Source organism: Phaseolus vulgaris, chromosome 5 (assembly GCF_000499845.2).
Source record: "Phaseolus vulgaris cultivar G19833 chromosome 5, P. vulgaris v2.0, whole genome shotgun sequence".
Taxonomy (NCBI): Eukaryota; Viridiplantae; Streptophyta; class Magnoliopsida; order Fabales; family Fabaceae; genus Phaseolus; species Phaseolus vulgaris.
Genome location: NC_023755.2, coordinates 37,136,404 through 37,163,825, shown reverse-complemented (window position 1 = coordinate 37,163,825; position 27,422 = coordinate 37,136,404). Strand labels below are relative to the sequence as shown.

The 27,422-nt window shown below is 33.0% G+C and overlaps 1 protein-coding gene and 1 long non-coding RNA gene across 2 annotated transcripts; both read left to right on the top strand.

The window, feature by feature from the left end:
* The first annotated feature begins 9,606 nt into the window (after positions 1–9,606).
* On the top strand, positions 9,607–15,042 carry LOC137834409 (uncharacterized). The gene is made up of 2 exons (XM_068642465.1): positions 9,607–12,409; positions 13,973–15,042. The coding sequence occupies exons 1-2, from the start codon at positions 9,607–9,609 to the stop codon at positions 15,040–15,042; spliced, it is 3,873 nt and encodes a 1,290-aa protein (XP_068498566.1).
* A 3,699-nt stretch (positions 15,043–18,741) lies between these two features.
* On the top strand, positions 18,742–21,100 carry LOC137835707 (uncharacterized). Its single transcript, XR_011085117.1, has 2 exons — positions 18,742–20,037; positions 20,208–21,100. It is a non-coding gene; the product is annotated as an uncharacterized lncRNA (long non-coding RNA).
* The last annotated feature ends 6,322 nt before the right edge of the window (positions 21,101–27,422 follow it).

The window sequence follows — 27,422 nt, the reverse complement described above, 5'->3', positions numbered from 1 at the left end:
CAATTTTATAAAAAAAATCAATATTGATTTCTATTTTGTATTATTGTAGGTTATTTATTGTTGATTTTTTTTTTTATATTCAACTGTCAAGATGAAGATGGTATGTATAATGTTTTTTTTACTGTGATTCTCTATTTTTTTTAAGTTTTAATGTCAAATAAAAAATAGTAGATTTTTTTAAAACCCTAACTCAAGAGAGAGAAATTTTTTCACATTTTTTAATTTTAAAAAAAATACAAATATTAGTTCTCTCCTCAAGCCTTTTGTAAATTTCACATTTCAATAATAAAAGTTAAGAAAATAAAAAATATATAAACTCTAATTAAAGAAAAATAATATTATTTACATTTCATTAATTATTTTTTTCAAACTTAATTATTATATAAAAATACATGTTTCAATTATACTCGATCATCATTAACATTTCAGTTAACAAATGACTCGTCATTTAACAAATGATTGTAAATTGTAAAAACTAAAACCATTATATATTTTTTTTTATCAAAAATCATATTGAAAGATTTTTTTTTATCAAGAACTAAACGTAAATTTTGCAAGTTTATGGGAAATAAAAAAAATCTTAAAATGATAAAACAGTTGTTTCTTTTATCAACGAAGAAAAAATAAATGTTTTTCACGCATAAGAAAATAAAATAAAACGTGGAAATAAAAGGCAGAGCAACCATAAACTTAATTTGGGCATTTCAATGGTCAACTAAAGATTGAGAGGATATACATATGAAATCGAAATAATTATGATTATTGATAATACCTTATTTAGCCATATTATTGACTATGATATTAATTTCTCTATAAATTTGTTTAGTTGAGATAATAGGTGAAGATGATAATTATTATAATAATAAAGGGATGTATTTACCTTTATTTCATAAATATTGTGACGTGCTTAGTAAAATAAATGAAGAGAAGAGAAATAATTTTAAAAATTATGAAATTATTATATTATTTTTCACCTATTTTTATTTATCTCTTTACTCTTCCTTTATTTCATCTATATCTTTCTTTAATCAAAATTTTCCCGTTTCCATTTTATATACCATCCTTTTCTACTCTACCTATTTATTTTCATTAACCTATTTCTCTTAAAAAATGTGTGTTGACAAAGCCTACTCACATTATATAATACTACGGAAACATACACGTTCTCGCATCTCTGTATTCATATTTTTTATTTTTATCATTTATATATATATATATATATATTTATATTTATATTTAATATAAAAATTTGAATAAACTGTATTATTATTCATACACTTATATTTACAATATAAATTTATAGTACATTTTAATAAATATAAATATATATAAGAATACACATAAATTATCCACCTACATGTAAGAAACACATAACATAGCTAATATATATTAATTTACAAATATCTTTAATTTTAAAAAAAAGAAAAAGTCAGATTAAAATAATCTAAAACAGTCGGTACCAACTTTTCAACTATCCTGATCCACATGACAATTAAGTAACAATAAATAAAATAATTTTTTAAAATTTAAAAACTACTTTATTAAATACTGAAATTACAAAATAATTAAAATAAATTAATAAAATAAAATATTAATAAAGATAAAATAAGAATAAATTTGTGTACACCAAATCATAACGAAATCTCTTATATAGGTATAAATATCCAATTATTTTTTAGTATTTTTATAATGAAAAAACCATGAATAATAAATATAATATATATGTTGTTAGAATTTAGTTTAAGGTTAATATTCTAAGCATATCGACTATTTTTTTTATTTTAGTACTTCATATGTTATAATTGATATATATAAAATCTATTTTTTTTTCTATTATGTGTTTTATACATTGCTATTTTATAGTAAATAATATAAATTAATTTTTACTGATTAAAAATATCTTTTAATCTTATTATCTAAAAGTTATTTTTTATAAAAAAATATGTTTTTTTTAAATAGTAACCCATGGGTTAGTTTACTGTTTGTAAAGAGTTGGATTGGAAAAATTACAGCACACTATAAAGTTAGTATGTTCTTACTTAACTTGAAAAGGGGTTGGTCGTAATGTACCAGTAGCTATCAAGTTCAGACACTTCTCTTAAATGACGTGTCGGTGTCGGATACTCGTATCGAACACTGACACTCGTATGACATTTGTAGGACATGTATTCGTGAGGTGTCCAATTCAAAAAGTATTTGTTGAATTTTTGATAATTCTAGTACGAATCTAACACAATTGTTGGAGATCCCACATCGACTAGAGATTAGAGCCTTTCATTGTATATAAGTGGATGCAAACCTCAACCCTATGAGCCGGTTTTATGGGGTTGAGTTAGGCTTAAAGTCCACTTCGTAACATGGTATCAGAACCATTTCGAGCCTATCATGCCACCCGCTATCGAACCACCCAAAATATATAGTCCCACGCACGAGTTGAGTTAGGCTTAAAGTCCACTTCGTAACAACAATTTTAAAAAGAAAAAATACATTAATTTTCTAAAAACTCAAATTTATTGTATAAATTTTTATTATGATTATAAAAATAAGAAACAAATTCTTTTGAACATACTTGAACACATAAATCTTTATTGTCAATTTATATAATTCATAATTATATAATATATAGATCTGTGTCCCCGTGTTCTACATTTTAGATATTTTACGTATTTTCGTGTTCGTATCCGTATCGTATCAGTGTCTCCGTATCGTATCAGTGTCTGTGTCAGTGTATGTGCTACATAGTTTAGTAGTCTATATAATTTTATAATTAGAATTAAGTATGTGTGCACAAGTTTAATTTAAAGTGGTTACTGAATTTTTACTGTGTCAATTTATATTGTTAATTTCCAAAATAAAAATACTATTAAAAACTTTTATAAGCTAAAAAAAATTAATAGTAAATAACTAGTGAACTACATTGATTTGACTTAAATTTAATATTACATGTAAATTAAATTAATTTAAATTATTTCTTATATAAAAGCAAAACATTAATTTTTTTAGTTTTCCTTATTTTCTTCTTTATAATTCTTTTGTTTACTTTCGTATGGAAGACTAAATTTTTTTGGTTGATTCTATTGTAATTTAACAATGAATCCTAAGATTTTATGCTATTATGTTTTTGTTATTCAATATCTTACTGTGCTAAGTATCTGGTTTTTCTTTTTTGGTAATTGTTGTTTTGGGAATTGTATGCATGTTGATAATTCAATTATGTTTTTAATTAAACTCTTGTTTGATTTTCTTAACAATCTCTTTGACACATAATTCAAGAGTTAAAAGATTAAAAACCTTGTGAGTAGACACATGGAGACAAATAATGTACTAAATAAATTAGTGAACGCATGTTTCATTAATGAAATTTTATTGTCATTGGCTCACGCATGTTTGGTCAATTCATTTTTGTTTAAATAATTGAATGGATTATATATTTATCAATCGATGAAGAATTCATTGCTCTAAAAACTTGAGAGTAATTACGTTTTCTCCACTGTTTTTTATCATCTCCTTTACTTTTTTGCATAACAATTAAAAAAACCCTTTTTACTTTCTTGTTATTGTTAATCTTATTGTTTGCATATAGTTCTAAACACTATTTGACTAAATTTACTTTGGGATTCATTTGGAGATAACTTAGGATCATCTTTCCACAACTATACTATCATCTTTTTAATGTTAGATGGTCTAGCACTATAGTATATGATCAACATTGAAGTCATTTTAATTTGACTGCAAATGACTGTCATCACCCTCACAAAGACTACATTACCTGATCCTCATGTTTCCTTTGAACAATCGTTGAAGAGACTAAGTAAGAACATTTTGTTTGTCAAGTTTAAATAGGGTTTGGTAAAAAAATTTCCAGCTCATCCCAAATGATTCTTAGTTTTGTAAAATACTCAATAATTGACAAATCACCTTGATCCAAAGAACCTGCTTCCATTTGCAAATCTTAGATACATAGGATATCACCTTGAGAATACCTAATAATGAGATCATTCCAAATGATGCTCTGCCAAATAGGGAAAAAAAATCGAATACACAATCCAAGAAACAACCATATTGTTGTAGCAATTCTAGGTGGAAAAATTGATATCCGTCTTGGATGGTTGGGGTAGATTTTCTTTGATGAACTCCTTCTTATTCTTTGCATTGATATCTATAATCATGGATTTGCTCCATGAGTGATAATTAGTTGAGTGAAGAATGAATGACACTAAATCAGTAGCGAGATTTTCATTTTGGTGCAGATAAAGAAAGTTGTGGATGGACTGATTTTTTCCCATAACGAAAAAAATAATAAGAAAAAAAAAATAGAGAGGAAACAAGAATCAGAAGAGGCAACAAAAGTTTTTAAAGGAAGATCTTATATATCATAACAAAATTGTATATATTAGGTTCTTCTAATATCAAACACATGAGATTGCTTTCAGTCATAATATTGCAAGATGAAAATGATATTGCAAGATGAAAAAAACTAAGAAAAAAAGAAAAAGCATGAGAAAGATAGAAATAGACATAAAATAAAAGAGTGAAAATTGTATGTGTTACTAGAGTAAAAAACAAGGTACACACATACATATACAAATAACATACACATAACCTGGAGAACAAAAATAGGTAAAACAAAAAATAGACAAAGTGCATTTTTCTGTTTTATCAATAGTTATATCCATTTATATAATATGATTTAATTATATTTCTAATAGATATGAGACATTTAATAAATAATTACTGAGAGAATGTTAAAAATCCTAGAAAAAATCTTCTAATTTTGATGCTGCTAGTGGTGAAATTTTGTAGGAACTAATTGAAGGAAATAAGAGAAGGCAAAATGTTGTAGCAATTGATTGAACGTAATTGATTCATTTTGATTTACTGGAAGCTATAAAATAGGAATAGTAACAGGACTGTAAATTGAACATTAATGCAATATAACGGTAAAATAGAGTTTAAGGGTAATAAAATCTGAATTAATAATAATAAAATTTGAATTAATAACCAACATCCTCTCTTAATTATGTTTTGGAACAACCTTCCCAATTTGAGTCATGATATTGTTTTTTCAATCGTCATCAATTATTCATTCATAGCTTTTTGCCATTTCGGGTGTTGAATAACATGGACAACTCTCTGATTCTGCAAGAAAAGCAAAGTGAACCAAATCTCCATTGTTATCAACTTCATCATCAAGATTTACTTCGCAATCTTGAAGATGTACATATTGTCGCTGCTGCCTTCTTGGTCGCAATTTTGATGCTACTAGTGGTGAATTTGTTGTTTACAAATTTCGTGCTATGAAATGCAAGTCAAGGATGAGTAGATAATCCTTTAAGCCAACTTTCTGATTGAATCAGAATCTTCATTACCAACTAAAAAATTGCATATGGTTCCGAGTGACTAATGAACATATACATGTGACATACTACTATAACATTTTTCCAAAACATAAGTGGTTGAAGAAAGTGATATGTAACTCAACATTGTAAAATTCCAATTAGTATGAATGTGTGAATTCTTATTGCAGTCTAAACAAATGGAGATAGAAATAGACGTGCAAGTTTTTATCACCATAACATTAAAGTATAACTAAAATGATTTTCATTTTGAAATACAATTTATTTCTAGTTATTGTAGCAAACCATGAGTTCTGAAAAAGAAAAAGAAAAGTAGATAGAAGCATGATTATGTGAGATTATGTTAACATCTCTACTTAAATGTTGATTAAAAAACCCAAATTTACTTGAAAAAGAAAAATGGAATGAAGTAATGGAGGTAGGTTGTTGAGGATAAGACAAAATTGGGGGACCCTTCTTCTACTCTTGCAGTAGTGAAGGAAGAGTAGCCAAGGGATGGGGCACCATTAGGTAATAGACTAGGACAATGTTGATGCCACTTTTTGGAATTTTTTCTATATTCAAACTTCTTTTATTTTTCTTCATCAAAATTATTTGTTCAAAGAAGCTTCCCAAGCTTAGATGTCCAGTGGTAACTAGCAACAGAGTATTGACCTATCAGGGTATCATCATTTGACTAGTTTGTCAGAGTAAGAAGTATTATTGGACAGGTTTTTCCTCTTGTATTTTATTTGAAGGCTGTATAGTTTCTCAAGTTTCGGTAGTCATGTCAAGAGAAAATTGTTAAGTATGGAAAAGACATTGAAACCTAATATTTATTGTGATTATTTTGAAATAATTTAATTAAATTGTAAGTTTTTTTATATTTAGGTATTTTTAATTTAACTTTTATTAGAATAATTTATTTTATTGAGTATTATTAGAATAAAAATTAATTAATTATATTTCTTGTTTTATTTTAATAAATTTATATTTTTTTATCGAGTGATTTGTTTTTGTGGTCAACTAAGGTGATGTGGTTTTTATTTTGCATTGTCACTTATATGTTTTCACATGAAAAACTAAAAGATAGTCTAATTAAGTTTTAATACTTGGTATATCTAAGTATTTTGAATTGATTTCAAGTTATAATATTGTGTTCTATTAAGGAATCAAAATATTTATATTTTTCAATTGAATATTTATTATCAATTGAGGATATGCAAGCGTTTTATGATTTTAGATACAACACTACCAACTTAGATAATACACTACAAGAAAATCATGAAATAGAAATCAATATTTGAAGACCAAAATAATTAGTTGTAATAGTAACTAAATGAGACATCATTCTAGAAACTAAAAAAAAAATAAAAATTGTTTTCTAAATTAGTTTCTATTATTGTTAAATAGTTTAAAACCTTGGTTACTAATTAGTTTCTATTAAAATCATAAAATGGTCTCTATTAAAAATTAGTTTCTATTTCATGATTTTCTTGTAATGATAAGAAGGATGAAACTCTAATTATCTTTACAAATAAAGACATCATTTTATTTTATAAAAACACTAAAGCAAAAATCAAATCAATAATGTGAAGACAAGACATTTGGTAAAAATAAATAGGTTTCAAAACTTTATTTTTCTTATTGGTCAATTCCATACAAAATCAAAGAGTTCATCCGAGTTAACAATAATTACTTAATTGAAAAATATAAAAAAAAAATCATATATTTAGTGATACAATTAAAGACGAAAAAATAAAATGTTAAACACTAAAAAAAAAATATTAATAATATAACAATTTTGGTATAAAGATTCAATAAAGAAAATACTCAAATAGAAAATAGATTGGTGAGGGACTTAAAACTTAACTTTATTAGGTGTATTGAAATTATTGTTATTTGTTTATATTTGCATTCCCTTTGGTTGTTTTCTTTCACATTTTCGCATGGTATATACCTTTTATTTATCTATTTTTCGTTTAGTCATGTGAATTGACTTTTCCAATGATCTTAACTCTCCGGCTCTTATATTGGTTTACAATCTATTTATCCTTTATGTTTAATGTACTGTATCTTTAATTTCACTTTCTTCCTTTCTTTAAATTTCAATTGCACAGTTTTCAATTCTGTATTGTTTTTCGATCTCCATTTACTTGTCTTCTTCAAAGCCTTTTATCTTTCATATGATTTATTATTCTCGCATTTTCTGGGTTTTGTATTATTTTCTCTGCATATTTGGCAAGTTCTTTTCCTTCGCATTCATCACAAATTTACATTTCAGGTTTATTTATATATTCATATGTTTTCTGCTTGTTTTACGAGACTCTCTTTAAAACGATGTATAATTCTAAGATCTGTACTAATCTTCGAATTTGGGTCAAATTCATGTTTTGCATGCAAACTCACATACTCATATAAATATAATAAGATAATTATTTAAATTTTTTTTATCGGCAGGATAATTATTTAATTACGTTTCCATAAATTGAATTTAAACTTTTGGGAATCATACTAGAAGTGGGATTTTTACTTACGTATAGTACTCTTAGGTAAAAGAATTAACTACTTTTAAGTCTCACAAATAAAAAATAAACATGAAATCAACGATTTTGAGAATCAATATATTTTTATTCTTAGAAACAAATAATAAAAATCATTTGACAATTAAGTTAGAAGAATTTGTAGGGAAATAACATTGTTAGGAGTTATGATTAATCTCATAATAAATTAGAAATGTTTCAACCTATTACAACCAATACGTTATGATTCCTGCATATCTCCAAACAATGAAACATCCAACAAATTCACTTTAAACCGCTAGTAGCAACCTCAAAACACAGCTATACAAAACATTTATTGCTAACTTCTTATAATAACTTAGATATTGTTGGCACTACAAGTATAGTAGGCGGATTTGCAAAAGAGAGCACCAATCTAAGCACACAAAGAATCATGAACAAATATTTCAAATAAAATTTACAATAGAGAAGTGTTTGCTCTGCATTGTTTGCATTGGATTGTAGTTAACTTTCTCCCGATCATTTTTTTATCAGCAAGGAAAAATAAATAAATATGACTCACTTCAAGAGTGATCAAATCTTATAGAGAACAATAGGAACAAACACATCTCTCTCCAAAGCAAAATAAAAACCAACAATTTTGTCATCAACTACCTACACAAACAACATCAACCAATAACACCTATCACACAAAGCCACCACAAGAGCTACTACCCTCAATGACACCAAGGACCAACTTGACCATCCTATAAACAATCAAAAAAATTTAATCGAATATATACAAATCAGGTGTTCTATGCACCAATCAGAGAAACAAAAACCCATTGAGGACATTTTTGAGGAAATCCAAGACTAAACCTTTAGTTGTGCCAAGGAAAAAATTTCAGAATGATCAATTACTCCGTCATAACTTAGAAAAATAAAATTGTTATTGTACAATTTAGTAAAAGTATTAGGGTTGAGATGAATATCACTTGAGTCAAGCAATCTATTTTGCATATAGTAGGTCTTGGATTGGAGATTAAAAAAATGTTGGATTATTAAGATTAACAATCAATGAATGTTGCTCAAATTTATCGGTTTGTCAATCTAATTCAAAGTTTGTAGATGTAGTCCTAAATGCATTGCTATATGTACTGGTAGGCACCGGACGAACGCACGTGGCCGACCGGCCTTATACACTAAATGGAAACGAACGCACGTGGCCGACCGGCCTTATACACTAAATGGAAACGAACGCACGTGGCCGACCGGCCGTATACACACTAAATGTAAGGGCATTTATGTGACAAGCTAAGGTGGTTAAGATACACCTCCGAAGAATAAGGAATATGCGTTTAGAGAAGATATGTTCCCCGGGTATTCCGGAGCACGACTGACAAGACATATCCATAACCACCCTGAGCCCAAGGGATAGAAAGCCCATTAGGCAATCCTATAAATACTGTGCTCAAGCCAGAGAAAGGTACGTTTTCATTCACTTACGAAACTGCGCTTAGAATCTCATACTTACTTGAGCGTCGAAGTGCCTTCGCAGGTACCCTCCCCCGCCCGACCGAAGTTGATAGCACGAAGGGACGACCGACCAAAGGAGACAGCAAGAAAGGACAATCGACCAGAGGAGAAGAAGATCAACACGTCAGCAATTACACCACGTCAACCGACCGTGTCTAGGCCCCATCTCTCCACTCAGGTACAATTGGCGCCCACCGTGGGGCCGAGGCAAATCTTCAATTTTTGAAGCTATAATGGTTGCGACAAGAAACAACAACGACGCTATGGCAGAACAGATGACTATGATTCAAATCCTCCAAGCTCAGATGGAGGAACTGCGACAAAAGGGGATGGAAGACCATCGTCAACATGAAGAAGATAGACGCCTCCAAGAAGAAGATAGACGCCGCCAAGAAGAAGAAATCGCCTTATTAAGAGAGCAGAATGCACGACTCCAACAACAGGTCGATAATCCCGAACGAGAAGGCCAATCCCATATGGCCGACCGAACCGCCTCTCGCATACCTACACCTGCCAATACCAATCCTGCTTCCAGAGCTGAAACAGTCGAAAGAAAGTCAAGGAAAAGGGGTCATCCTTTTACAGACGAAATTATCACCACTCCACTTCCTGACAAATGGAGAGGCCTCGTCATTAAACTCTATGACGGCTCGACCGACCCGGACGAACACTTAAATGTCTACAAGACGCAAATGACTTTGTATACCACAGATAACAATGTGTGGTGTAAAGTATTTCCCACGTCGCTCCAGGGAGAACCTCTTACCTGGTTCACAGAGCTGCCTCCAAACTCCATTAACGATTTTGACACCCTAGCCGCAAAATTCTCCACTCAATATGCCACTAGCCGACCGCATCACATGTCCTCCATGTCTCTCCTAGCGGTACAACAAGAAAAAGGTGAATCTCTTAGAACCTTTCTAGATAGGTTCAACAAAGCATGCATGAACATCCGAGGGCTCAAACAAGAGGTTGCATTGCACCATTTGGTCTCGGCCATCCGACCGAGCCGTTTCACTGAAAGTCTCATCAAGAAACCACCTCAAGACATGGAGGACCTTCGAACTCGAGCAACCAAATTCATGCAAATCGAAGAACACATTGATTACCATCAACGGTTCAAAGCTGTCGGATTCGGAGCCCTTAAAGACCAAACCCAAAGTAAAGAAAGAGAAGTCGAAACCGAACGAACCGTCCGAACCACTCTGAGGTCCGACCGGAATAGGGGAGGCCGAATCCCCAGGTTTAACAGTTACACCCCTTTAACTGTGCCGAGGGGACGAGCCCTAGATGAAGCACTACAAACGGACCTAATCCCGACATTGAAGCAGTATCAAACACCACCGAATGCAGATACTGCTAAGCGTTGTCAATACCATCAGAATTTCGGTCACACGACCGAAGGATGTCAAGCTTTGAAGGATAAAATTGAAGAACTCATCCAAGCTGGCCATTTACGGCAGTTCGTCAAGAGGACAAGGAGTTCAAGATCCCCACCACGGAATACTGACCGTCCTTCCCGTGGTGTCGACCGGTCGTACCGTAACGATTACAAACGCCACACTGACCGTAGCCAGACTTCGCGAAAACGCAGCGAAAGCCCCGTTCGGCGTACACGCCCCCGTAGCACAAGTCCCGACCGAAACGCCCGACCTCGCCAACGAGTCCGCGAAGTCATCAACATGATTGCTGGACCCGTTAACTTGGGCGAACCGAACCACGAAACAAATTATATAGCTGGAGGATTTGCCGGTGGCGGGTGCTCAAATTCCGCCCGAAAGAAACATCTTCGTGACATCCAGTCCGCTCATGCTACCACGAGGAGGCGTCCACATATACCTCCGATTACTTTCACTGACGAAGACTTTACAGCCATAGATCCAGCCCAGGACGACCCCATGGTCATCACTGTAGAAATTGACAAGTTCGCAATTGCCAAGACTTTGGTAGATCAGGGTAGCTCGGTCGACATACTGTATTGGGACATTTTCAAGAAAATGCGCATCCCAGAAGCACATATTCAGCCCTATAACGAACAAATTGTAGGGTTCTCAGGTGAACGGGTCGATACTAAGGGGTACATAGACTTGTACACAACCTTTGGTGAGGAAGACGGCCTCCATAAAACAATAAACGTACGATACCTCCTGGTTAACGCACAAACTTCCTACAACATCCTGCTCGGTCGTCCGTCCATTAACAGATTAAAAGCCATTGTGTCCACTCCACACTTAGCCATGAAATTCCCCTCGGCTAACAACGACATTGCAACCATCCATGTCGATCAAAAAACCGCTAGGGAATGCTATGTAGCAAGTTTGAAAAGTGAGCCAACTCGACGACTCTATACAACCAATACGGACGACCGAGTCCCGCAAAAACGAGGACGTTCCCCCACACGGCGTTCCGGACGACACATGTCCCGTCGTCAAATGATAGCCCTTGTTGACCTCGACCCTCGCATGGACGATCCCCGTATGGAAGCAGGAGAAGACTTGCATCCATTCCCGCTTCGCGATGATCGCCACACTACGCACATCGGTACTTCGCTGAAACCGGACGACCGAATGGCCATCGGGACGACACTTGTTAAAAATTCCGATCTTTTCGCCTGGACGGCCGCTGATATGCCTGGCGTAGACCCACAGGTTATCACTCACCGATTATCACTGTATAGAGAAGCTAAACCAATAGCTCAAAAGAAAAGACATATAGGCGAGGAACGACGTCAAGCCGCACGTGAGGAAGCCGACAAATTGTTACAGGCTGGATTCATTCGGAAGGCCCATTACACCACATGGCTAGCCAACGTGGTTATGGTGAAGAAAGCGAACGGAAAATGGCGTATGTGTGTTGACTACACAGACCTCAATAAAGCTTGCCCAAAAGACTCGTATCCTCTGCCTACCATTGATCGTCTTGTCGACGGTGCAGCCGGGCATCACATCCTCAGCTTCCTTGATGCCTACTCTGGCTATAATCAAATCCAAATGCACCCGGCCGACCGGAAGAAGACGGCCTTCATGACTGATTCCGGCAATTTCTACTATGAAGTAATGCCCTTCGGACTCAAAAATGCCGGAGCCACTTATCAAAGACTAATGGACCACGTATTCCACGACATGATTGGTAGGAATGTTGAAGTCTATGTCGATGACATCGTCGTCAAGTCCGACTCATGCAAACAACATATTGCCGACCTAAAAGAAGTTTTTCAAGCCCTCCGCCAACACCAGATGCGACTCAATCCGGACAAGTGTGCGTTCGGCGTCGAAGGGGGGAAGTTCTTAGGTTTTATGCTAACTCATAGAGGCATAGAAGCTAACCCCGAGAAGTGCAAAGCTATCTCCGAAATGCGAAGTCCCAACTCCATTCAGGAAATTCAGAGACTTATCGGCCGACTCACCGCACTATCCAGATTTGTTCCTAAACTCGCCGAACGAACGAGGCCAATCGTCCGACTACTGAAAAAAGCATTCCGCTTCGAGTGGTCGACCGAATGTGAGGAAATTTTCCTCGATTTGAAAACTTTTTTATCAACCCCGCCGGTCATCCAGAAACCGGACGCACGAGAACCCATCATAGTCTACCTCGCCGTTTCACACGAAGCCGTCAGCTCAGTCTTAGTGCAAGAAATTAATTTTGAAGAACGGCCGGTTTACTTCGTCAGCCGCGCCCTTCATGGCGCCGAAATCCGATACCAGACGATCGAAAAGGTAGCCATGGCCCTCATCATTACCGCCCGACGAATGCGTATGTATTTTCAGAATCATCGGATTATTGTTCGGACAAATTACCCTATTGTAAAGATCCTCACTAAGCCAGATTTAGCCGGACGAATGATCGGTTGGACGATCGAACTATCCGAATTCCATATTCAGTACCAACCACGCGGAGCGATCAAGTCGCAAGCTCTCGCCGACTTCGCAGCTGAACTCACTACTTCTTCAGCCGAGACCGAACATTCATCATGGATCTTATATGTTGATGGCTCCTCGAACGAGAGGTCGTGCGGCGCTGGAGTTGTTTTGGAAGGCCCCGGCGAGATTGTCATCGAGCAAGCCCTCAAATTCGACTTCAAAGCTTCAAACAATCAGGCCGAATATGAAGCCATATTAGCCGGTCTACGTCGCGCTCAAGAATTAGAAATCACTAAGTTAATTTGCAAAAGTGATTCCCGGCTTGTCATCGGTCAGCTTAACGACGAATATGAAGTCCGAGAAAGCTTTTTACAGCGATACTATCACTTAGTCAAACAGTCGATGAGCACCTTTTCTGAAATTTCTATGCAGCACGTTCGACGCGATCACAATACCCGCGCGGACGCCTTGTCCCGGTTAGCAACCACGAAGTGTAAAGGAATGCATCGGTCGGTCATCCATGTTACGCTTCCACGCCCAAGCATCGACCTACAGGAATGCCTGACGACCGACACGGAATCTACTTAGATTACCCCAATCAAGCAATATTTACTCGACGGCACATGTAGTCCTCTCGGCGAAAAAACCATGAAGCTGCAGGCCGCCCGTTTTGTCTTAATCGGCGACGACCTTTATCGCCGAGGTTATACCCAACCACTCCTTAAATGTTTGACACCAGACCAAGCTTCCTATGTCATCCAAGAGTTGCACGAAGGAATTTGCGGAACTCACTCCGGCGCACGGACAATGGCTGCCAAAGTATTCCGGGCTGGATACTACTGGCTGACCGTCCAGGGTGACTGCACCAATTTCGTACAAAAATGTCTTAAATGCCAAGAGTTTGGCACTTTGTCCCATCAAAAGCCTGAGGAACTCCATTTTATGTTATCACCTTGGCCGTTCGTCCAATGGGGTATGGACATCATTGGTCCTTTCGCCCCCGGTAAAGGCCAGTGTAAATTCTTACTAGTCGGCATTGATTACTTCACCAAGTGGATCGAAGCCGAGCCCCTGACTGCAATCACCGCCCGCAATGTTCAAAATTTCGTATGGAAAAATATCGTTTGCCGCTTCGGGCTTCCACAAATCATCATCACCGATAACGGTCGGCAATTCACCGACCGAACGTTAGCTGAATTTTACGAGAAGCTCCACATCAAACACATCGCTAGTTCAGTCGAACATCCGCAAACAAACGGACAGGCAGAAGCTGGAAACAAAGTTATTTTGAACGAACTGAAGAAACGTCTCGGCCCAGCAAAGGGCAACTGGACTGAAGAACTCTTAGAAGTATTATGGGCATATCGCTGTACTCCTCAGACGACTACACAAGAAACGCCGTACAGCCTAACGTATGGCACCGAAGCTATGATCCCCGTCGAGATTGGCGAACCCTCTCTCCGCCGGCAAACCCTTGATCTTGATCTAAACAAGGAAAGCCTCTCGGTCGGTCTCGATCTCATCAACGAACTCCGGAACAAGTGTAGAATTAGAGAAGAAGCATGCAAAATTCGGGCGGCCAGACGATACAACTCCAAAGTTAAACCAAGATTGTTCCACAAAGGCGACTTAGTATGGCGAATGCGGAGCAGCGCACGGAAGGAAGGAGGCAAGTTCTCCAACAATTGGGAAGGACCTTTCCGCATAGCTGATACGGCAGCCGGTGGAGCCTATTATTTAGAATATTTATCTGGGAAGGAAATACCGAGAACGTGGAATGCCACACATCTCAAATTTTATTACAGTTGAACTTTAATAATAAAAGTGCACTCTTTCCTCGCTCAGTCGGTTTTTCCCTAAGGAGGGTTTACGACCGGGAAGGTTTTAACGAGGCACTAAATTAAAATCCAAATCTCCTAGTCCTTTACTCAATTCATATCTCGTTCGGCATCAGACGTTATCGGATTTATATATGCCTCGTTCGGCATCTGAATTATTACAACGTAATCATAATTATTTATGTCACGTTCGGCATCAGAATTATTTACTCAATCTGATGCCTCGTTCGGCATCTGAATTATTACCTCAACGTAATCAGAATTATTTATGCCACGTTCGGCATCAGAATTATTTACTCAATCTTATGCCTCGTTCGACATCTGAATTATTACCTTAACGTAATCAGAATTATTATGCCACGTTCGGCATCCGAATTATTTACTCAATCTTATGCCTCGTTCGGCATCTGAATTATTACCTTAACGTAATCAGACTTTTTTATGCCACGTTCGACATCAGAATTATTCACTTATTTATGCCTCGTTCGGCATCAGAATTATTCACTTATTTATGCCTCGTTCGGCATCAGAATTATATTATTACCTCAACGTAATCATAATTATTATGCCACGTTCGGCATCCGAATTATTTACTCAATCTTATGCCTCGTTCGGCATCTGAATTATTACCTTAACGTAATCAGACTTTTTTATGCCACGTTCGGCATCAGAATTATTCACTTATTTATGCCTCGTTCGGCATCAGAATTATTCACTTATTTATGCCTCGTTCGGCATCAGAATTATCTTATTACTAATGTAATCAGAATTATTTCTGCCTCGTCCGGCATCAGAATTATCTTATTACTTTAATGTAATCAGAATTATTTATGCAAGTGTGCATTGCCCACATGTCGGGTCCAGCAATTTTCTATGCCACATTGTTCATTAACTCTTCAAAAGAGGCGTCAGGCTGTGGGCCAGGGGTCTCCCCCTCGGCCTCCTCATTTAAATTATCATCGGGGTTGATCGGCACCAGCTTTCCATCAACTATTATTTTTTCTGTCGTACTGGTCGTCCTCCAGGGGTGCTCCATGCAGGCAGGCCGCTTGTCCGATGCCTAACCGAAAATATTCTTCGCTAAGCCGAACGTCCCGTCATTCCGTTAAATTTAATGTCTGACAACTCGAAAGGCACAACAATTATTACGACTCTTCGGCTTTTATTCACCTCGAGCCTGGGGGGCAAGTGTACTGGTAGGCACCGGACGAACGCACGTGGCCGACCGACCTTATACACTAAATGGAAACGAACGCACGTGGCCGACCGGCCTTATACACTAAATGGAAACGAACGCACGTGGCCGACCGGCCGTATACACACTAAATGTAAGGGCATTTATGTGACAAGCTAAGGTGGTTAAGATACACCTCCGAAGAATAAGGAATATGCGTTTAGAGAAGATATGTTCCCCGGGTATTCCGGAGCACGACTGACAAGACATATCCATAACCACCCTGAGCCCAAGGGATAGAAAGCCCATTAGGCAATCCTATAAATACTGTGCTCAAGTCAGAGAAAGGTACGTTTTCATTCACTTACGAAACTGCGCTTAGAATCTCATACTTACTTGAGCGTCGGAGTGCCTTCGCAGGTACCCTCCCCCGCCCGACCGAAGTTGATAGCACGAAGGGACGACCGACCAAAGGAGACAGCAAGAAAGGACAATCGACCAGAGGAGAAGAAGATCAACACGTCAGCAATTACACCACGTCAACCGACCGTGTCTGGGCCCCATCTCTCCACTCAGGTACACTATATGTTTAAAAAATATATAAGTTAAAGTTTAATATGTTAAAAGGAGAAAAGAAAATAGATGAATTTCCATTCCATGGTGAATTTGAACTGTAGGAAGAAAAAAATATAGACCAAAAGCGATAAATATTGTCTTTGATGACATATAAAAGTAAAAGGTGAAATAAAAGTGAAAGCAGAGATGAACAATAAAGTACTACGAGTTAAAAATAAGTTTATAGGATATAATATATTTATTCTCGATCAATAAATTGAAGAGGCCTATACATATAAAGATCATTTAGATACTGGAAAATCCTATTCGTAATCAATCCCATTGTAAATAAAGATTTATGATTAGTGGTGTATAAATTAAAATACTGGAAAAACTTGTAACAGCATAAAGTGAATGAATGATAGTTATTAAATAAATAATTTAATAATTACTATACAAATGTTAAATAGAAAAGGCCAACTAAAATAGGGTATCCTAATAATAATAAATTATATATAAAAAAAGTACACAATGTGAGCAATGACTGTCTAAATCAACTGGTAATCCAATCAACTATTAAATTAATAACCAACTAAGTTTAATGGCGTTTATTTTACGTTTATAAACACTCATTAATGTCACCAAGTTCCACTTTTTTCAAGTAATATTTAGTATCACCCCATTAACACCTAATTTGTTTTAGGTATATATTGAATTTAATTCATTTTAATTTTTAAGAAAATCTTAAGTAAACAAACACAGTATTAATAATTTTAAAACTGAATTTATGAGTTTTACATTACCTTTGAAGGACTGAAATTGGGAATCTTGTAAAATGCATAGTTGTCATACTTTAAAACATTAAATAAAAATAAAGACTGCAACCATACTTTATGTCCTACGTGCCTACACACTTATCGGAAGATATATAATATGTAAGAGCATTATCTGTGTACAAAAATAAGAAGAAAAATATATTTTAATTTTGATATTAATACATGATTATATAGTTACAACTTATTATAATCTTACTCACAATCTTGTCAAATGACTATTTGAATTTTTTATTTGAGAAAATATGCAGGGGTAGCGCAAATCGTTATATCGTAAAACAATAAATTTATTAATTTTTGTTATAATAATTTTAAAATTCATATCAAACGTCATAAATGAATTTTTACCTCTGATAAATAAGGAAATAAAATGATTAAACTGTCTTATTGACGGGTATAATATCATGTCCAAACTATAGGCTGATTCAAAAATGCTTATAAAATGTGTTTTAATTAGAAAGTTAAACTTTAGACTACTTAAAGAAAGAAATTAAATAAGATAATTTGTATAAAGTAAACATAAATAATAATTGTTAACATTAATATATTAAATTTATTACATGGTATCAAAATTGTATAACTAATTATTTTTAAAAATATTAAGTTTGTTGATTTATATAAAAAGAGTCAAACTTAAAAACTTATTAAATAATAAAATAATACTCATCAGTAGTCCTTGTCACAAAAGAAACTTTTGAATATATGGTGATAAATTTTATTTTGAACAAGAAATATTTATTTAAGCAAAACCATGTTTGATCTATGTTATTTCAGCCTGTGCTGAAGACCTGTTACATTATTATAATTGATGAATCAAAGATAGATTTTGATGAAACTTATAATTTAAAAATAAATATTTTGAAATGAAACACATGGTTGGGCGATCATATGGTGTGGAAAATGAGAAAGGTTATTTTTGTGGCGTCATCCCTCCGCCAATGAGTTGAAATTAGGGTTTAGGGAGATTAGAATGAGTATCTTGGCCACATAAAACCCGGTACAGTACCATATATACAGCTAAGTCCAACCAATGGGAATATAGAGAAAGCAAATCACCAATTTCATTACCAATATATATTTTCATTCATCACACAGGCCTTTCTCCCCCTATATATTAGTCCCCAACCTTCATCTACTGTTACCATTCAACACACACTTCCTTCTCTCTCTCTCTTCCCACCTTTTTCTTTTCATTTTCTCCATAGTTTTCTTCTCAGGTTTAGATCTTAGGCGTTTTGGGAAACACTGTATATGTATTTGTATATATTCTATATCTATATATCTCCTCCTTCCGATTCTAAGTCTGATCTATAATCTATTTCAAGGCTACATATATAAATATGAAATATTTGGATGTGCCCTTTTTATCTTTTGAGAAACTACTCCTTCTTCCTATGTGGATTTGCCAAGGTACGTGAGTCTTTCCCTTTTGGAGGGATTACTGTTTGGTTTTGATTCTTACATCAAGGGTTTTTTTTTTAAATCTCTTTTCTTGTTTACACCAAGCGAAAGTATGGTTCTTTTTAATCGACACAGCAGAAGCTGTACTTTGTAAAAGTGTAGGTAACTGGGTTTGAAGATAGTTTGTTTTGGTTTTCTTCAATCTTTGGAGGTTCTGAAAGTAAGCGCTTTTGTTGTTCTTTATGGAGTGGTTGAATTTTCTTGTTTTGTTTTTTATTTAATTGGGGTTTTGGCTTTTCTTTTGTTCTTGAGGTATGAATTGAGTTCATGTGGTTAGATTCCATTCGGGGTACCCAACTGGCCTCGTGTGCCAAACATAAACTAACCACTTGCAACAAGCCACATCAGCTACTCCTCGTGGCCTTGCTGCTAAAATTCCACATAAAATCTCAATTTTTCGTGTCCCCTCTTTCTTTTCTATTTTTTACCCTCCCTTGCTTTCTCTCTGTTTCATGTTGTTCACCCTTTTTTTTATTTTCCCACTCGACAAATTTCCGTGACATTAACTGGTCTTCACTATTTGAGTAACCTATTGAGCTTTTTAGCCATACATACGTTTCACTAAAATTGGTAACAATGCTAGCTTCTAAATATATACACATGTCTATGTATGTGCATAGCTCTCTTTTTCAGAAGCTATAGTTGCATGGACAGATTCACAGTCGTTGTTTGCGGATGTAGCATCATCAAGATTCACATGCAAATGAAGGTGGATGGGACTCTGATGCAATCTAAGCGCTCTGGCAATCCATTGGTCCTTTTGATGTGAGAATCTTGATGATGCTGCATCAGCCATAAACGACTTTAAAAAGTTGAACAAGTACTGCGAGTTGAGACCCCCCCAATTAAAGAGTGGAGATAAAAAAGAAAGTGGGTAGGTATACACACACACAGCTCAAACTTCCAGACATTGTCCATGAGATCATGATGCATAACAAGAGAGGTGACTCTTTCTGCTTTCCTTTCTGTTGTTGTCAGGTGCCTTTTTTCATGCATCTATCTTTTCTGTTTGCAATTTGCAGTGCTAAATTTTTGTTTATTCACATTACTGGATCACCTTCTTGTCTTTTAAATATTAATACTGTACACTAATTAGGCTTTTTTCATTTGCAGACAGTCCTAGGTTATCGAATATTGGCTATTTGGATTTTGGAGGCTGAGTGTTAGGTCCTTTATGTGCTGACTTCACAGATCTATGAATATTCCTTTTCAACAGGAATGCTGGAATAGAAATGGTGTCTTTTCAGTTTCTTAATATATATTGAAACATCACTTTATCCAAATCTAGAGCCAATAAAGACACACACATATAATGCAGAGAGAGTAAGAGAGAGAAATTAATATTTGGATTTTAGTTCGCCATCGGTGGTGCTCATGTTTCTCATGTCATTCTATATTTTTATTTTTATTTTGGTGATGAGTATTCAGCTTCTGTTATCAAATTCTATACTTTTACCAGAAACATATAAAGGTCTTCTTCAGCCTGCAGTTTTGTGGTGCCAGATTATAGCATGGTAGATAGATAATTACATGATTTTGATTTGTTACCTTGATAAACTTGTGCTTTTACTTGCTGATTGTGTAGTTTTCTCGGTTGTGGGGTGGGGTTCCCGTGTCTACAATTTTGTCCTTGTTACCACATTTAATATTATATGGACATTCTTCCAAGTGGCTTGCATATGAGGATCACTGAAAATTGAAGCTGGCTTGGAAATTGGATATGGCTAATCACGGACTTTGTCTTAGATTCATCTCAAAGTTTTGGCTTTAGCATGCACAAAATCACTATAATGAAGCCCTGATTGGTTCAACAAGAGCTAGACCCTTGCTAACTAATCTGAACAGCAGAGATATTTCAAAACCATCGATCCATAATTATTCACCCCACTTATATACATTATTGGTCAAAGATGAAAGTAGCAGAAGATTTTTATTCTACAAAATAATATATTGTTCAATATTTATGACAGTGATAATTCAGTCTATTTAAGATGTTATCATGGAAATTTGTGTGCTCGCATCGCTGTCCAATCTTGGTTCACTCATATCTCCTCCACTTGTTCAAATCATGCCACACGCTCTTCACTATCTTGCCCTATTTCTTCGTACTGCTTACAGATCTTCGTGTTCTCTCTACCCTTGCCAGAGATACAAGGCCATTATTTTGCTTCCATTTTCACTGACATACAGGCACTTAACGATCATACAGTGTCTCCTTTTTGCTATAAAAGTTGAGAAATTATTTCAGTACAACAAAGATTAATCATGAGAGAAAATAAATAAGTGTATGCATGATGTTGCAAGTATAATGAAGCCAGCACATGGAGAAAAAGAATTTAATTAGAATGATATCACAGTATAAAACTCATCTAAACTATTGTACAGTTGTATATGGACTGTTATATATACTAGATACTTAGATAATAGATCTAACAATTATTTTAAAAATTAGAATATATCTAAACTGATTTCTAATTAGTAATTAGATGGTAGTGCAGACTTTTATATTCAAATTAAGTCCAAGAAAAAAATAATATAAAACCTAATGTGTTTAGAAAATAGTATATGGATAGTATAAATTCTAAAAGTTTTGGTCAGAATGACATTAAGAATTTTGCTAACTAGATAGTATCTTAAAAGCATTGGTTAAAGAATTAATAAATAAAATATTTTTATTATGAATTTTGTTTCCTGGTTTACCTATCAACCATATACTTTTACTCGTTTTTATAAGAGTTTTGAATACTTCTAATACTCTCATTTTATATATTTTTTTATTATTAATAAATAAAATAAAATTATCATAAGAGTGAGTCTAATACTTTCTAAAAGTAACATTTATAATTTTTTAATAATATTCTTCCAATAATCTCTTTAGTATCAATGTTTTTGGGATTATTAAATCAAATCATGTAATTATTGTAAGAGAAATACGTACTCAATCATCTATATAAAAAAAAAACTTACTCAATCTTCTTTCAGTACATGGGTTAAAGAGAATATTGTGATCCAAGATCGTGAGTATCTGTCATTAAACTCCAGATTCTCATACATATTGCAAATGTTCCCTTCTGATCATAATACCTTTTTTATTTTGCAATAGTATATATTTTGCACAAGCTAATTCATGACTTCATATACAAGAAAGGAGTGAAGAATATTTTTTTTACAAATAAGAAAAATAGTAAAATATCGTATGTAATAAACTTATAGCATTTAGTGTTTTTCTGGAAACATAGTTCATGTTTGGTTGTAATTAATTTTAGAAGTTTTTTTTTTTTTCAAAGTTGTCTTAAATTTGTAAGATTTTGATTATAAACTGTTTTAATATAAAATTTAGGTGGTGTATTTCTGTTTATTTAGTTTTATATCCTGAGTTTTACAAACCTCAACTTAGAAAAGAATACATTACTTTTATATCTGCTAACATTTACTCTTAATTTTGTTTTTCCATGCAACAGCAAACAAATCAGGGAACCTCTAAATTGAAGTTCATGAAAAAAAATTATTTCAGCAAAACATAAAAGAAATTATATTTTTAATATATTGTTCATAAAGTTAAAAAGGTAGTTTTTATTCAGTTAAAATTATTAAAAAAATGTTTAGGTACTTTGGTTTTTAAAAATTGTATTTAAATAATAATAATATTTTTAATTTAAAGCTTTAAATAAACACACCATTTTTAATCATGGAAAAAATCTACAACTATATATACAAAGCAAGATAACTACATGTTCCCCATACATTGGAATCTTGCTGTTAGCATTTGAGACAAAGTAACAATACTATTGTTAACCATACTCATATATATGTCTAGTAGTAGGGACACCTTCGCATGTTCAGTTAAACATTGTAATATTGTTTTGTTACTAATTAGCCCATGTTTGGATTATCAAAGTCACTTTTTTGTCTGAGAATTATTTATAGTTAATGTTCTTCATTCTTTTAAAGACATATTAAATCTTGATTTTTTTTCCCGTATAAAAAATTTAAAAGTATCTTTTTTTTGTTCTTATATAAAAAATACAATTGTATTTTACTTTTAGTATTTTTTTTTTTAATTTTTAACAATAAACAATAACATTCTCATTTGTATTTTCTTTATTGTTTGATAATGGTGATGTTTCTTTATTTCTTATACTTTCCTTCATGTTTTTCTAAGTTTGTTTAATTTAAAATATATATATATATATATATATATATATATATATATATTATATCTCGTTACTTTGTAACAAAATTGAAAGCATCTAAAATTCAATGTATACATGCATGATCATTCATATAATACGACACCACATAATTTAATAATTTATTTAACATGTTCTGTAAAAAATATTAAATAATGTTGGATTTGATAAATTTTCCAATGTAATCTAAATAATTTTGAATGAACCATAGTTTGAAGAAGGGTGTTGATTGCTCAATGCTTTGTTTGAATATAGTTTCATACTTTTGTATTTTTTTATTATCATTGTAATATTGTTGTACATCTCTTAAATAACATTACTTTCATTTTTTAAGAAAATAGTGAAGAAATTGATGTAAATTATGAGAGAGGAATTGTTATTATTATTAGTATGTGTAGAAAGTGAAAAGGGTGAAATGAAAATGAGTAGAGTTGTGGAGTAGGTCCTATATGTTGGGTAGTGGTATGTGGGGTTTTTTGGTCCCCATGGTTTATGTGTGTGTAGTACATGTTATGTTATCGTATGGTCCCACACTGTCATTCACACTGTGTATGTCATACTACTAGGTGTAAATGGGGCAGACATGCAACTCAAAGGACGCACTTTGTGTTCTTAATAAAATCTATCATTTTTATTTTTTCATTCCTAATTTTTGTTTCCAACATTTAATTAGAATTGAAAAATATTAGTGTATTAATAGAAATACATGTCAACCCCACACAGTGTGTACACTCATAAACAATTTTATGTGATATTTTTTTAGTTTATTGATTTGATTTTGAAGATGTCATATTCGTTAGAGATAAAATTTATTTATAGTACATAAACTGAAATAAACTTCGCTAGTTTAAAAAGTTAGATTTAAATTAATTTTTTAATATGGTATTAGAGTTTATTTTTTTGACGTTATATTTTGATATTGGTCCATATATATCTAATTTCATACTTGATGTCTTTCACATGAATAAAACTAAATCCTAAATCTTAAACCCTAAACTCTAAAGAATAAATCTTTCATTATCTTATTAAGTTCGTTTGGTCTTATCATGAATTAAACTTAAACTTATTTTCTAGTAAATTTTTTATAAACAAATTTTATTCAACTATCACAAAATTTATTATATGTAATGTAGTAATATCTACTTTATTTAATATCATATTAAGTTATAAAAAAAATATGAATCCATATTGTGATAATATCACAATAAAAATGTGTCATATAAACCTTTCATGTTAAAAATGTGTCATATAAACCTTTCATGTGATGTAACATGTTAGTACTTTTTTTTATGTCATTTATTGTCTATACTTTTTAAAATTAGCATGTTAGTCTTTAAAAAAGAAATCACCATTCAATTTTTAGTTCTTGAATTTTTTTTATTTTGTAGTCCCTATAAAAGGTTTTTTTACTCCTTGTTTTTTTTGTCTTACCTTATTTTTTTTTTCAGCTATAATATCTTCTTGATCACGTGGTATCATTTAAATTATTGGAATTGGCAAAAAATATGAAAGTAAAATCAACTGACTCAAATATCAACTTCACTTTATTGTATTGACTCAAAATACATTGAATCTATCATTCAACTAAATTGAAAGCTCACCTAACCATTAAACTTGGAATTTTATTTTATTTTTATGAGCAAAATAATAAATAAATGTGAAGTATTTTAGGAATATCTTAACCGTATTATATTCAATAAGTTTTTTTATCAATAAAAAATAAATAAAATTAAAAGAAACACTTTAAGGTATCTCAACCCTTATACATAATCATCCTAACACACCCTACCCTCCATCTCTACAACATTACAAAAAAATTAATCCAATAGACTTCATAGCAAAGTAGAAAACTTCCTACCTCTTATGAGTTCATGTCCTTTGTGAGAGAAGTAGATAATAACCTTTACATGCAAGTCGAATGAAGGGGTAGTAGGGGGAGTAAGTTCTTGGAGTGTACAATTGGAGATGTATAAGCCTTCTAATATGCCAATGAATGTTGCAAATAAGCTGAAAGAGGTGTTGAATGGACCCCTTATCTCAGTAAGTCCAGGTAGATGCACAAGGTAATCACTACAAGAAAATTATCAAATAAAAACTAATATTTAAATACCAAAATATTTAGTTGCAATAGTAACTAAATTAGAAACCATTTTAGAAACTAAAAAAAATGGTTTCTAAATTAGTTTTTATTATTGTAAAATAGTTTCTAAATTTGTATCTAATTAGCTACCAATGTTTTAACTACCAATTATTTATATTCTAAATTTGGTAGCAAAAACCTTAGTTGCTAATTAGATACCAATTTAGAAACTATTTTACAATAATAAAAACTAATTTAGAAATCAAAAATTTATTTAGTCCCTAAAATGGTCTCTAATTTAGTCACTATAGTAACTAATTATTTTTAGTCTCTAAAATTAGTTTCTATTTCATGATTTTGTTGTAGTGAATTTGGACTCATGTTTTATACTTTTGGCCATGGCACCTGCTGCCAATGTGTCGGTTGCTGAGTTTTGTAAGTGTGAGTGTTGAAAACATCATTTTATCTAGGTATCTAGTCTTATTTTGATGTGGTTTACCTTTAGCTAACGTTGTTAAACTGTAGTAGAGTGTGCAGACATAGCTAATAAAGTGTTGGGGAAGGATACCTTCTTTTTGTGTTGGAGTTCTACTTAGGGGTTATATTTGATACATATTTTTGTTGGAATATCCTTAAATGTTCTTATTAATTTTATTCTTTTGCTATAAAAATGTGTTCTTACTTATTTGATTATTATAATGCATTGGGACTCAGTGAAGTGCGAGATACTCACCCTTATAATCATCTTCAGGTGATTGGCATGTTGACATTGCAAAAACATCTACATATGAAGAAACTAGTATAGTAACATTTTTTTTTTATACTCTGTGCTGCTTTTTGTGTTGAAGATAAATTGATTTGAGTATAAGATATATAAAAAAGAGGATTTGGTATGTATCTGTAAAAATCCTTTTTAACCTTAATTAATTTTTTTTTATCAGCAACGAATTAATTAATTAAATACTTCAATGCACACATTTTAAATTGAGCAATATTTAACATAAACACTAATAATATTTTTGTAAACAAGCAAATTGATGAATTATTTTATTAAGTGTAAAATAATTTGGGTTAATAATAACTCTTTACACACTTTATTGTTTTATGGGATTGATTTTATTTAAAAATTTATATTAAATATCATATTATTTTTTAAAATATTTTTTTGGGGTATTACACATGTTAATTGTAACACCCCATAATTTACATATAACTATTACAATACCGGTTCTACATATTTCTATACAAGTTTACAATTTTTTAAAACATTCCTAATAAGTGATTAGGACGTATAGAAATACAAATATTTGCAATATAAGTTTCAAAATCAACGCCTTAAAACTCTTCTGATCCTTAGACACCTGTAAGATCATCTACTCGTGTACGTAGTACAGTCATCGCAGTTCAAACACAACAAGAAAAGCAAGGGTAAGCTAGTGAAAATAGAATTTTATAATATACAATTAAATCAAAAGAGAAAACCAAGTTACATGATCAATTTCTCAAATTATTCAATTTTCTTCAAATCTCAACAATAAACAATCACATAGATCTCACATGGATCTACACATCCAGAATATTCAACAAACAACGTCTTCCGGAAGACCCGTATTAAGTAAGTCCTACCAGAGACTAACACCTGATCCAAAGATTACCAGCGAATCCAACAGAAAGGATCAGGGTAAGTTCAATACAACCCAAGCCGTGCATCTCATATGTCACGGTGTGCATGAACTCCCCCATCAGCTTCTCACCACCTGATATCTTAGTCTATGTGACTTAGATCATCAGTGAAGCTCAGAGATCTCTGTTACCACATAGGCATCAATACTTAATACACAACAAACATCAGTCCATACATTATCCCGACATCAATACTTAATACACAGCGAACATCAGTCCATACATTATCCCAAATGTATGAATTCAATTCCACATTATTTCATCATACAATATCATTCCAAACACGATCCATAACATTCAAAAGCGTAATTAACATAAGAAAACAACACCTTAAATATTAAACCATCAAAATCTAATATTTTTACAAATTTAAAT

Excerpts from the sequence above, each read along its gene's own strand:
- LOC137834409 (XM_068642465.1), top strand. The coding sequence starts at position 9,607 with ATGGTTGCGACAAGAAACAACAACGACGCTATGGCAGAACAGATGACT. Across the intron at positions 12,410-13,972 it reads GGCCTTCATGACTGATTCCG|ACCAAGCTTCCTATGTCATC; the intron begins GCAATTTCTACT and ends GTTTGACACCAG.